The sequence below is a fragment of the Lepus europaeus genome, chromosome X (genome assembly GCF_033115175.1).
Source record: "Lepus europaeus isolate LE1 chromosome X, mLepTim1.pri, whole genome shotgun sequence".
Classification (NCBI taxonomy): domain Eukaryota; kingdom Metazoa; phylum Chordata; class Mammalia; order Lagomorpha; family Leporidae; genus Lepus; species Lepus europaeus.
In genome coordinates, this window is record NC_084850.1 from 70,990,118 (window position 1) to 71,004,456 (window position 14,339).

Consider the following 14,339-nt stretch of genomic DNA (forward strand, 5'->3'; position numbering starts at 1 on the left):
AGGAGCCAAGTCTTAGTCATTCCATGAATCATGGCCTTTTAGTCGATACAGCACAGTGATTTTGGTGTTTGTAAAGTAATGGCTCGCTAGAACAAATATTCAAATGTCCTTGCTTAGTTTATTACAGCACACCAGGAGGTCTATTTTCTGATCTCGGGAGGGATGACTACTAGTACCAATACAATTTTTATAAGCCATTGCATTTATGACTATAGATTTAGATACAGGTTCTGATATGGCTTCTTCTAAATTATCTAATTTAACTTGTCCAAATGACTTAACAAACTAATTAATTTAAAAGGTTATGCCTTCATGAAAATCTTCAGTTTAACTTGAAGGGACTTATTTCTTAGGTTGCTCAGAATGATGGAACCTCAGAAACATGGGTCTTCCTATGGTTTTTCTTTTGGTAAAATTTAAAAACAAAAACAACAAAAAAAGAAAACCATTAATAAAAGTATACACATACAACAACCCAGAATGGTCCTTTAGTATCAGTTAAAATCAAGTCTTGATTGAAGAACTGACTATGACAACTTTCCCCAATATTCAGAAAAGCAAATGTTCTTTTCTGATAAAGGAAGCAACTACAGAAAGCTTTTATCTGTTAGAAGTAACCAGTGCTATCGATGCAAAAAAAATAAAAAAATTCACAACTCCCCCAATACTACTTTCAAAACCAATGTATCAAACTTGATTTTCATTAGAATGCAGTTATTTCTTCACACTAGTAAATCGAAAACCAAGACCCAGATTTTATATATATATATATATAAATATATATTTATACATATTTTATATATATAAAACAAAATATATATATATAAAACAATGCAAACAGTTACTGAGCTTCATCTTCTGGACAAGAATGCCAAGTTAATCTCTTTTCATAAAAAGCAATCACAATCTGAGGACATTTCATATTTGCCTCTTTTGCCAGCACCAAGTCAGCCTCATCTGAATCTTTCCATTTCATGAGAAACATCAATTCTCCACTGCTGTCTGTGGCACCAATTATTCGTTCAGGATCAAGACCTCTGGCAAAGCCTCTTGGTTTGTCAGCAGCATCTCTCTTCTTCTTTGATTTGCTATCATCAGATTCACTGTCAGATAAAGATTTTCTTTTTGTACCATCTTTTTCTTTACCAGCTTTTTGAGAATTAAGAAATGCTTCAATTAACTCTGGACAATCTAAATTTTCTTCAGGTTCCCAAGTATTGTCAGCATCTGTAAATCCCTTCCACTTCAGGAAATACTCCACCTTCCCATTCACTACACGTCGATCCAATACTTTCTCCACCACAAATTCTTCAGGCTCTGCCTCTTCGACCTTTTTACTCTTTCCATTCTGTTTCTTTCCCATTTTTTGCAATGTAGTTTTATTGGAGGCCATTTTTTAGTTGAAGAGCTATTATTCACCGCTCCGAGCTGCTCCGGGTCGCGGGGCTGCAGTGTACGAGATTTCAGTTTTAAGTGCAAAAGCCTGCCCTTGCCAGCACCTCTTTCCCATCTGGTGGACTCCTACCTCACCCATTGGGTTCTAGCATAATTATTTCCTTTTCTTTAAATTCTTCCAAAGGCCTATTTTTCTTTTTGCTTCATAAAACTTTGCTGTTTTCCTTGTCAACAAACACAGGATATGCAAATAGACAAACTGTTAAAATCAAAAATCTGTCTCTGAGATATCCTAAGATATCCTAAAAATATAACTAGTCACCCCAGGCCTTACATATATTATCTGAAGTGAATATAGTAGCCCCACTTTACAAGATTTATGTCAAGTTTAAAAGTGTTTGAGTACTTAAATAATTTGAAAAATGCCTCACACAGAGAAGGCATCCATTAAGTGGTAGCTTTGATTATCATTATTAGCAGTGACATTGTGCTAGAATTATTTTTTGTTATATTCATATTCCCACTAGAATAGAAGTTTTGTCCTATTACATTGTCACTCCCACAATATTTAACATAGCACCTGGAACACGCAAGAAAACTATGCTGAATGAATGAGGTTATACTTTTATTGAACACTTAGCTCATCACTTGATACACAGTTCTCATTCTATTTGTGTTGCATTGTGTGTGAAGCAATGACTGAATGATTCAAACACATTGACCTGCATTATAGTTGAAACTGATATTGATATAACTACAGATACACAATAAGCTCCAATTGTGTTTCCTTTTCTAAACTAAAAACTTCCTATATTGCATTTAAATAGTTATTAATTTACTTCCTGGGGTTAGTTAAAATCAGAGATCTTATTGCACAATGAGGAAACAAGGGATGAGTTTAAGGGAAACAAGACATAGAGATATTTTCTCATATGCCTCAACTTGTATTTTTTTTTATTTAATGAATATAAATTTCCAAAGTACAGCTTATGGATTACAAAGGCTTCCCCCTCACAACTACCCCCAACCCGCAACCCTCCCCTTTCCCACTCGCTCTCACCTTCCATTCCCATCAAGATTCATTGTCAATTCTCTTTATACACAGAAGATCAGTTTAGTATATGTAAAGATTTCAATAGTTTGCCCTCACATAGCAACAGAAAGTGAAAAAATACTGTTGGAGTACTAGTTATAGCATTAAATAACAGTGTACATCACATTAATGACAGGGATCCTGAATGATATTTTTTAAAAAAGATTGATTTTTTTTCAATTATCTTTATATACAGAAGATCGCTTCAGTATATACTAAGTAAAGATTTCATCAGTTTGCACCCACACATAACCACAAAGTGTAAAAATACTGTTTCAGTACTAGCTATATCATTACTTCACCTTGGACAACCTATTAAGGACAGATCCCACATGGGACGTAAGTACACAGTGACTCCTGATGTTGATTTAACAATTTAACACTCTTGTTTATGGCATCAGTAATCTCCCTAGGCTCTAGCCATGAGTCTCCGAGGCTATGGAAGCCTTTAGGGTTCGCCGACTTCGATCCTATTCCGACAGGGCCATAGTCAAAGTGGAAGTTCTCTCCTCCCTTCAGAGAAAGGTACCTCCTACTTTGATGGCCCCATTCTTTCCACTGGGATCACACTTGCTGAGATCCTTCATTTAGGTCTTCTTCTTCATCGTCGTCTTTTTTTTTTTTTCCCAGAGTGTCTTGGCTTTCCATGCCTAAAATACTCTCATAGGCTCTTAAGCCAGATCCAAATGCCTTAAGGTCTGATTCTGAGGCCAGAGTGCTATTTAGGACATCTCCCATTCTATGAGTCTGCTGTGTATCCCGCTTCCCATGTTTGATCATTCTCTCCCTTTTTTATTCTATCAGTTAGTATTAGCAGACACTAGTCTTGTTTGTGTTATCCCTTTGACTCTTAGACCAATCAGAGTCATCAATTGTGAACTGAAATTGATCACATTGACTAGTGAGATGGCATTGGTACATGCCACCTTGATGGGATTGTATTGGAATCCCCTGGCACATTTCTAACTCCATCATTTGGGGCAAGTCCAATTGAGCATGTCCCCAATTGTACATCTCCTCCCTCTCTTTTTCTCATTCTTATATTTAACTGGGATCACTTTTCAGTTAAGATTTAGACACCTAAGAATAATTGTGTGTTAATTACAGAGTCCACAAAAAAATACTAAAATGGATAAAGTATTACATTGTATATCAACAGTCAGCACCATAGCTGATCAAGTCACTATTTCTCATAGTGTCCATTACACTTCCACATGTTTCCCTTTGGTGCTCAGTTGTCACCGATCAGGGAAAACAAATGATATTTGTCTCTTTGGGACTGGCTTAATTCACTCAGCATGATGTTTTCCAGATTGCTCCATCTTGTTGCAAATGACTGGGTTTCATTGTTTTTGACTGTTGTATATGATTCCATAGAGTACATGTCCCATAGTTTCTTTATCCAGTCTACTGTTAATGGGCATTTGGGTTGGTTCCAGGTCTTAGCTATTGTGAATTGAGCTGCAATAAACATTAATGTGCAGATGGCTTTTTTGTTTGCCAATTTAATTTCCTTTGGGTAAATTCCAAGGAGTGAGATGGCTGGGTTGAATGGTAGGGTTATATTCAGATTTCTGAGAAATCTCCAGACTGACTTCCATAGTGACTTAACCAGTTTGCATTCCCACCAACAGTGGGTTAGTGTCCCTTTTTCCCCACATCCTCTCCAGCATCTGTTGTTGGTAGATTTCTGAATGTGAGCCATTCTCACCAGGGTGAGGTGAAACCTCATTGTGGTTTTGATTTGCATTTCCCTGATTGCTAGTGATCTTGAACATTTTTTCATGTGTCTGTTGGTCATTTGGATTTCCTCTTTGGAAAGATGTCTGTTGAGGTCTTTGGCCCACCTCTTAAGTGGATTGTTTGTTTTGATGTTGTGGAGTTTCTTGATTTCTTTGTAGATTCTGGTTATCAACCCTTTATCTGTTGCATAGTTTGCAAATATTTTTTCCCATTCTGTCGGTTTCCTATTCACTTTCCTGACTGTTTCTTTTGAAGTACAGAAACTTTCTCAGTTTGATGCAATCCCAATAGGTAATTTTGGCTTTGACTGCCTGTGCTCCTGGGGTATTTTCCAAGAACTCTTTACCTGTGCCTATATCTTGCAGGGTTTCTCCAATGCTCTCTAATAATTTGATAGTGTCTGATCATAGATTTAAGTTTTTGATCCATGTTGAGTGAATTTTTGTGTAAGGTGAAAGGTAGGGATCTTGCTTCGTGATTCTGCATGTGGAAATCCAGTGTTCCCAGCACCATTTATTGAATAGACTATCCTTACTCCAGGGATTGGTTTTGGATCCTTAATGAAATATGAGTTGGCTGTAGATGTTTGGGTTGATTTCTTGTATTTCTATTCTGTTCCATTGTTCTATCCACCTGTTTCTGTAAGAGTACCATGCTGTTTTGATAACTACTGCCCTGTAGTATGTCCAAATCTGGTATTGTAATGCCTCCAGCTTTGTTTTTGTTGTACAAGATTGCTTTAGCTATTCGAGGTCTCCTGCGTCTCCATATGAATTTCAGCATCAGTTTTTCCAGATCTGAGAAGAATGCCTTTGGTATTTTGATTGGTATTGCATTGAATCTGTAAATTGCTTTTGGGAGAATGGACATTTTGATGATGTTGATTCTTCCAATCCATGAACATGGAAGATTTCTCCATTTTTTGGTATCCTCTTCTATTTCTTTCTTTAAGGTTTTGTAATTTTCATCGTAGGGATCTTTAAGGTCCTTGGTTAAGTTTATTCCAAGGTATTTGATTGTTTTTGTAGCCATTGAGAATGGGATTGATCTTAGAAGTTCTTCCTCAGCCGCGGCATTGCCTGTGTATACAAAGGCTGTTGATTTTTGTGCATTGATTTTATATCCTGCTACTTTGCCAAACTCTTTATGAGTTCCAATAGTCTCTTAGTAAAGTTCTTTGGATCCCCTAAATAAAGAATCATATCATCTGCAAAGAGGGATAGTTTGAGTTCTTCCTTCCCGATTTGTATCCCTTTAATTTCTTTTTCTTGCCTAATAGCTCTGGCTAAAACTTCCAGAACTATATTGAATAGCAGTGGTGAGAGTGGGCATCCCTGTCTGGTACCAGATCTCAGTGGAAATGCTTCCAACTTTTCCCCATTCAATAGGATACTGGCCGTAGGTTTTTCATAAATTGCTTTGATTGTATTGAGGAATGTTCCTTCTATTCCCAGTTTGCTTAGGGTTTTCATCATGAAAGGGTGTTGTATTTTATCAAATGCTTTCTCTGCGTCTATTGAGAGAATCATATGGTTTTTCTTCTGCAGTCTGTTAATGTGGTGTATCACGTTGATTGTTTACGAACGCTGAAACATCCCTGTATACCAGGGATAAATTCCACTTGGTCTGGGTGGATGATCTTTCTAATGTGATGTTGCATTCTATTGGCCAGAATTTTATTGAGGATTTTTGCATCTATGTTCATCAGGGATATTGGTCTGTAATTCTCTTTCAATGCTGTGTCTTTTTCCAGCTTAGGAATTAAGGTGATGCTGGCTTCATAGAAAGAATTTGGGGGGATTCCCTTTTTCGATTGTTCTGAATAGTTTGAGGAGAATTGGGGTTAATTCTTCTTTAAATGCCTGGTAGAATTCAGCTGTGAATCCATCTGGTCCTGGGCTTTTCTTTGTTGGGAGGGCCTTTATTACTGTTTCAATTTCTGCGTCAGTTATGGGTCTGTTTAGGTTTTCTATGTCTTCCTGGTTCAATTTAGGTAGGTTGTAAGTGTCCAGGAATCTATCCATTTCTGATAGATTTCCCTGTTTGCTGGCATACAAGTCCTTGTAGTAATTTCTGATGATTCTTTTTATTTCTGTGGTGTCTGTTGTTACGTTTCCTTTTTCATCTCTGATCGTATTGATTTGAGACTTTTCTCTTCTTTTTTTAGTTAGTTGGGCCAATGGGGTGTCAATTTTGTTTATTTTTTTCAAAAAACCAGCTCCTCGTTTGGCTGAATTTTTGTAATTTTTTTTTGGATTCAATCCTGTTGATTTCTTCTTTGATTTTAATTATTTCTCTTCTCCTACTAGCTTTGGGTCTGGTTTTCTGCTTATTTTCTAGATCCTTGAGATGACTTGAAAGCTCATCTATTTGGCGCCTTTCCAATTTCTTGATGTAGGCACCTATTGATATAAACGTTCCTCTTAACACTGCTTTTGCTGTACCCCATAGGTTTTGGTATGATGTGCTGTTATCCTCATTTACTTCCAGAAAATTTTTGATTTCTCTTTTAATTTCTTCTATGACCCATTGTTCATTCAGGAGCATGTTATTCAGTCTCCATGTGTTTGCACGTGCTCTAGGGATTCCCGAGTTGCTAATTTCCAACTTCATTCCTTTATGGTCTGAGAAGCTGCATGGTGTGATTCTAATTCTTTTGAATTTGCTGAGACTTGCTTTATGGCCTAGTATGTGGTCAATCCTAGAGAAGGTTCCATGTACTGCTGAGAAGAATGTAAATTCTTTCTGTGTAGGATAAAAAGTTCTGTAGATATCTGTTAGGTCCATTTGAGCTATACTGTCATTTAAATCTACTGTCTCCTTGTTGGTCTTCTGTCCTATGATCTGTCTATCTCTGAAAGTGGAGTATTGAAGTCCCCCAGTACTATTGTATTGGGGTCTAAGTCTCCCTTTAATTCCCTTAACAAGTCTTTTAAATAAACCGGTGCCCTGTAATTAGGTGCATATACATTGATAATCGTTATATCTTCCTGTTGAATGGATCCCTTAATCATTATATAGTGCCCCTCTTTGTCTCTCCTAATAGTTTTTGTGGTAAAATTTATGTTATCTGATATTAAGATGGCTACGCCCGCTCTTTTTTCATTTCTGTTGGCATGGCATATCTTTTTCCAGCCTTTCACTTTCAGTCTGTGTGCATCTTTGTTAGAAAGATGTGTTTCTTGTAAGCAGCAAAAAGATGGGTTTTGTTCCTTAACCAAATCAGCCAATCGGTATCTTTTAACTGGACAGTTCAGGCCTTTAACGTTTAATGTGACTATCGATAAGTAGTAACTTTGCCCTATCATTTTTGGGTTTCCTGTGATCTTTTGCTGTGAGGTTTCCTTCCTTTACCTTCTTTCATATTGGTGACCATGTTCCTGTGTTTCTGCGTGTATCACATCTTTAAGCTTCTTTTGCAGGGCTGGACGAGTGGCGACAAATTCTTTCAATTTCTGTTTGCTGTGAAAGCTCTTTCTTTCACCTTCATTCACAAATGAGAGCTTTGCGGGATATAATATTCTGGGCTGGCAGTTTTTCTCTCTTAGTACCTGGGCTGTATCTCGCCATTCCCTCCTCGCTTGTAGGGTTTCTGATGAGAAGTCAGCTGTGAGTCTAATTGGGGATCCTCTGAGAGTGGTCTGATGTTTCTCTCTTGCACATTTTAGAATCTTTTCTTTATGTTTCACTGTGGTGAGTTTAATTACAATGTGTCGTGGTGAGGATCTCTTTTGGCCATGTTTATTAGGGGTTCTATAAGCTTCCTGTACTAAGATGTCTCTGTCCTTCTCCAAACCTGGGAAATTTCCTGCTAGTATCTCACTAAAAAGGCCTTCTAATCCTTTCTCTCTCTCCATGCCTTCAGGAACTCCTAGGACCCGAATGTTGGGTTTTTTAATAATATCCTGTAGATTCCCGACAATATTTTTTAGATTTCTAATTTCCTCTTCTTTTCTTTGGTTTGCCTGTTTCCTTTCCTGTTCTCTGTCTTCTAAGTCTGATATTCTCTCTTCTGCTTTGCCCATTCTGTTTTTAAGGCTCTCTAATGTGTTTGTCATTTGATCTATTGAATTCTTCATTTCATTATGATTTCTCGTCACTATCACTGTTTCTTGTTCTACTAGTTGTTTCATTTCATTTTGATTCCTCCTTAATATTTCATTTTCACGGGAGAGATTTTCTATCTTGTCCATTAAGGATTTCTGTAGTTCAAGAAATTTTTTTGAGAGCTTCTTAATGTTCTTATCAGTTTTTTGAGATCTGCTTCTTGCATTTCTTCTATCTCATCATCTTCATAATCTTGAATTGGGGTGTCTTTTTCATTTGGGGGTGTCATAGTATCTTCCTTGCTCTTGTTACCTAGGTTTGGCATCTTGGAGGTGTGGCCAAAGAGCTCTGTTTGGTTCTTCAGGGTTGCCTAGGCTAAGGAGTTCGTTTTACATATTTAAAGCAGTCCCTGCTCTTTGTCTTGCTGGGCTTTGTATGGAGAGTGCAGAGAGAGTCATATGCCTCAACTTTTAAAAGGAAAATACTGAGGAGAGGAGACTCCCTCTAAATTGTTTCCAGTTACTCTTCCATTAGATATTAAGGAAGCTGGAGCTTTGGAAAGCATTTCTGACTTGCGCTGGGATTTCATTTTTATATGTAGTGCCAGGTGCTCTATGGAAGGCTTTGTTCAGGTCCATCTGATTCATCATCCTTCCATGAACTGTTAGGACAAAGCTTTTTGATAGAAGTCGAAAAGTTTTCACCTTGCTGCTTGTTAGAAGGAATAATCAATTAAGTTATTTTATGACTAAACTACCAATGAATGCACATTGGCATAATATAAGGATCAAAAGTAAAGCTTAGGGGCCGGTGCTGTAGCGCAATGGGTTAACACCCTGGCCTGAAGCGCCGGCATCCCATATGGGCACCAGTTTGAGACCTGGCTATTCCACTTCCGATCTAGCTCTCTGCTATGGCCTGGGAAAGCAGTAGAAGATGGCACAAGCCCATGGGCCCCTGAACCCACATGGGAGACCCAGAAGAAGCTCCTGGCTCCTGGCTTCGGATCAGTGCAGCTCCGGCCATTGCAGCCAATTGAGGAGTGAGCCAGTGGATGGAAGACCTCTCTCTCTCTTTCTCTCTGTCTCTCCTCTCTCTGTGTAACTCTTTCAAATAATAAATAAATGAATCTTTAAAGAAAAAGAAAAGTAAAGCTTAATGGTAGGAATTTCTCAGCGAACTTTGAGGATCAAGTACTTAAGATTTTCAATATCACACAACCATAATCTTAGTACTTTCTGTCAAGATCTGTTTCCTATTTCTCTAAACTGAAATGATACTCATATTTGCTTGGTTACTATGTCCTTGATTTCTAATTTTCCCTTCCAAGAAGAGTTTTAAATGTCAAACAACTGGCAAATTAGACTTAGGGAATTAATAACTTGAGAGAAGAAACCTGTTGCTAGGTTATTATCCTGCCACTGATAAATATTAACAGACCAGGATGGAAAGCACAAATATCTCAATTTTACCTAATCAAATAGATTGCAGCTAAGATTGTATTTTGCTGACTTTTTCTATACTCTCAATAGGCATAAATTAGGATTATTTGTGAGCAGGCACTGATTCCTAAATATGACATTCAAATTAATAAGAACCCAAGCATTTTCTCTTTGTAACTCTCATGTGAATCAAGTTGCCAGGAAACATCCCTACATGATGAATATTTTCATTTCAGGAATGCCAAAGAGCTCCAGAACAGTAATATTTTCAAGTAGGATTTTCTTCCAGGGTGACCATTCCCTAGTGATGGATATAAAAAATTCTAAAGTATAAATCTGTGATTGTAGTTCATGGAGATCAGTTTTAGAAGACCCAAAGTACCACAGTAACTTTTATGTCAGAAAAGCATAACTCCAGTGGCCCCTGGCAAAACATTACATACTATGCAATTCAATGTTTAAAATATTAATTTGTAAAGTAGAATGTTGTTCAATGTCTAATGAGAAATTACAGAAATGGAGTACTACTGAATGCTTTTAGATCTATTTTAATGAAAATAAAAGTTTCTTCTCAGGTAAACAATCCTCAGTAAAAAAAAAATCATAAAGCACATTACTCTTATCCAGTACTAGATGATTCTATTTTGGAAAATAAATGCTCTAGTTATGAATACAAATAATAGTCATGAATATCTCCTTAATATTTGGTTTGTCAAACTATAAGGCTGTCATCAGCATTATTATCAGTATCACAACAGGCTTATTAGAAGTACAAATGATCCAAAGTAGTTACAAAAGGAAATTTTTATTGGTAATTCATGTAGAATATGTATAGAAGCTAACAAGAATAACCGTTCAAGTTACATGGCATATTTTGGCTGCTGTACAGTAGAATCACATACATTAAAATGTTATCATAATTTTTAATTATAATATTTAATTAAAACATGATAATTGTATGCATATCTGTTGTATAGTGTGATATTTTGATACATATGCACAATATGTTATGATCAAATATTGACAATTAGCATATGTATCACCTCAAACATTGACATTTCTTTGTGATGCAAACATTAGGAATTATCTCCTCTATTCTGAAATATAGAAGACATTACTGTGATTTTTATATTAGTCCTCAAATATATGTAAGTGGATTCATACCATATTGTAAAGCACATACAGGAATGTTTTGAAAAGCAGACATAACGGAGGGCGGCAAGATGGCGGAATAGGAAGGGAGCACATTGATAGTTCAGCAAGACACACAGGTTAATAAAAGTGGAGATACTGCAGGGTCAAGGAAGAGTAGGGGAAGAAACAGCAACGGAAACTCTTCCGGAACTACTGATTCACAGTGGACCTGCGTGGAGAGCGTGGGAGCCCAAGTTCGGGACACCAGCGGCAGACTCAACACACCAGCACTGGAACGCGAGGTGAGCAGAACCTCAATAGCCCGAGACACCAGCGGGCAAGCAGAAAGAGGAGACTAGAGGGAACGAGGCTTGAAACTCTGTGGGGAAAAGTTCACCAGGCTAACTAGAAGAGAGAGAGGAGAAAAAAAAAAAGTGACCGATACGGACATGAGTTTTTCTCTCTCCACTCACCCCTCAAAGGCGAGCAAGACAAAGAGCAGGCACCATTTTGGACATATGTCATAAGCAGGGCGACCTCAGGTCTGCACCGGCCCTGAGCCTAGCAGAAAAACCTGACTCTGGGGGGAGGAGTGAAATAACAGGAGATCAGGATCTAACTTGGCAATCCAGTGGGACACTGCAGGAGAATTGGAGCCCACACCGAGGGCAGCAGAGATTCTCTGTGTGGTCCGTGGGAAAGAGCTTCCGATCTCTGGCTCCTGTGGGTATATCATTCACCTGCTAACTACCTCCAATTACGTTCAGCTGTGCAGAATCACCTCCCTTTTGAATCAAAAAAGAAAGAAAGAAAGAGAGATTTACCACGCCTAACCTGGGAGTGTCATCTTGACACACCCTCAACCCTGAGGAACCAAACACAGCTCTCAGTCCACACTCATCTCAAGCCTCTAAGGCTCCACTGAAAGCAGACAGTCCACTTAATATAGAGCCATAGTGTAACAAGAAAAAACACCACAGTGAAGAAACCAAATATCTCCAACATGCCAAACAACAAACGCAAAAACCGAGGTAACAAGAACAAGGAAGACACTATGATGCCCCCAAATGAAAAAGACACCCCAATTCAAGATTATGAAGATGATGAGATCGAAGAAATGCAAGAAGTGGATCTCAAAAAACTGATAAGAACATTAAGAAGTTCTCAAAATAAAATTCTTGAACTACAGAAATCCTTAATGGACAAGATAGAAAATCTCTCTCGTGAAAATGAAATATTAAGGAGGAATCAAAATGAAATGAAACAACTAGTAGAACATGAAACTGTGATAGTGACAAAAAACCACAATGAAATGAAGAATTCAATAGATCAAATGACAAACACATTAGAGAGCCTTAAAAACAGAATGGGCGAAGCAGAAGAGAGGATATCAGACTTAGAAGACAGAGAACAGGAAAGGAAACAGACAAACCAAAGAAAAGAAGAGGAAATTAGAAATCTAAAAAATATTGTCGGGAATCTACAGGATATTATTAAAAAATCTAATATTTGGGTTCTAGGAGTTCCTGAAGGCATGGAGAGGGAGAAAGGATTAGAAGGCATTTTCAGTTAGATACTAGCAGAAAATTTCCCAGGTTTGGAGAAGGACAGAGGCATCTTAGTACAGGAAGCTTATAGAACCCCTAATAAACATGACCAAAAGAGATCCTCACCACGACACATTGTAATCAAACTTACCACAGTGAAACATAAAGAAAAGATTCTAAAAGGTGCGAGAGAGAAACATCAGACCACTCTCAGAGGATCTCCAATTAGACTCACAGCAGACTTCTCATCAGAAACCCTACAAGCTAGAAGGGAATGGCGAGACATAGCCCAGGTACTAAGAGAGAAAACTGCCAGCCCAGAATATTATATCCTGCAAAGCTCTCATTTGTGAATGAAGGTGAAATTAAGACTTTTCATAGCAAACAGAAACTGAAAGAATTTATTGCCACTCATCCTCCCCTGCAAAAGATGCTTAAAGATGTGTTACACCCAGAAACACAGAACATGGTCACCAATATGAAAGAAGGTAAAGGAAGGAAACCTCACAGCAAAAGATCACAGGAAGCTCAATTTCTCTTTGACATAGAATTAAACTCTGATGCTCTGTTAAAGCAATGTGTTAAAGTAATCTAAAAACAAAAAGCAATTCAAATCAATTGGCAATCTACAAAAAGAGTTAAAGATTTTAAAAGCTATTATTAAAATTGCTATATTGGTCTATTATGCTATGTTATATGTGTGTACATATTGTATGTCCACATGGGGAAATTTTATTAAGAGTTTTACTTTAAATGGCTTATAGATAAGATTGTCCATAAATTTAAGCTGCTAAAATCAATCAAAGATACATTTTAATTTGTGTGACCTGAATCTGTGTATCATATGTTTTAAACTTGTTGGTAGAAAGAAACTAAAAACATTTTATATGGTTGTGCTTAAGTTTACTGGTTAAACAAACTACACCATGTTAGATATTAAAGAGGTGTTTTCAAATACATGATTCTTAAAATTTATAGAAGGCATTGGACCTTCTGGAAAATGTTTTCTTAAGTTGTTATCTAATGGTTGAAACTGTTTGCTAAGTATTCATGTAATATTGCTAATGTCAGCAAGCGATCTAGGACTTGCTCCCTCATTTCTCTATCCTAAGCCCAACTTGTTCTTTCATTTCTCTATTCTCTTCAAGGTAGGAAACTAATTCTATTATGAAGGAATCTGTAGGACACACAATTTAATCTTTAGACCTTATAAAAGAGATGGCTAACATTTTTCTGTAATAGCATAGCCAAAATAAGAACTTAAATAATAATCTCATAGCTAGATTCACTTCGCCATCAGCCAAGTATACAGTAAGTAGAAAAAAACCTCCCTTTCAGACAAAAGGGAAAGAAAGTTTTAAAGTGAGAATATAATTTTCCTCATGGGCATTGTCTACCTTAGAAAAACTACTACAGAACATGCCTGTGACTATAGACTTGTAGTTCAGGCCACCGAAGATTAGAGATGGGACACGGGCACTCCCTTGACTTGCATCCTCTGGTCTGCTTGAACACAAACCAGGAGGAAAAGAAAGCTAGGCATCAGAAGCAATGGGTGGCAGGCCTATTAATGGCTGATCTGTACAGTGATCTGCCCTCAAGGAGACCCAACAGGCCAGTCCACTGCAGTGGCTTTCAAAGTGGTAAGCCTGGGCTTCAGCAGAAGTCAGCTTGTGAAGAGCCCTGGCAGCTCTGCCGAGAGTTGGATCACTGGAAATGGACCTGCCCTGGAGTCGAAGGATGCCCAGGTCAGAGCCACAGATCTTATTGGCTCTAAGCTGAAAAGCCCTTCACTCCGCCCAACTTCCAAAGTGACCACTGCAGCTGAGGGGATGGTCAAGTAGGGTCAGCAACATTGCAGGCAGAACTGTAAATTTCTTGTTAGAGATGCCACCTGCCTTTACCTGGCCAGCTCTCCTCCCAGCCCAGCCAAGTAAT

The 14,339-nt window shown here is 37.8% G+C and overlaps 1 protein-coding gene across 1 annotated transcript; it reads right to left on the reverse strand.

Annotated features, from left to right (window-relative positions):
- Positions 1-841: 841 nt before the first annotated feature.
- Positions 842-1,393, reverse strand: LOC133753231 (chromobox protein homolog 3-like). Its single transcript, XM_062183688.1, has one exon. The coding sequence runs from the start codon at positions 1,391-1,393 to the stop codon at positions 842-844; it is 552 nt and encodes a 183-aa protein (XP_062039672.1).
- Positions 1,394-14,339: the final 12,946 nt, after the last annotated feature.

What these genes read in the sequence shown, in the direction of transcription:
- LOC133753231 (XM_062183688.1), bottom strand. Translation starts at nt 1,393, where the DNA reads ATGGCCTCCAATAAAACTACATTGCAAAAAATGGGAAAGAAACAGAAT.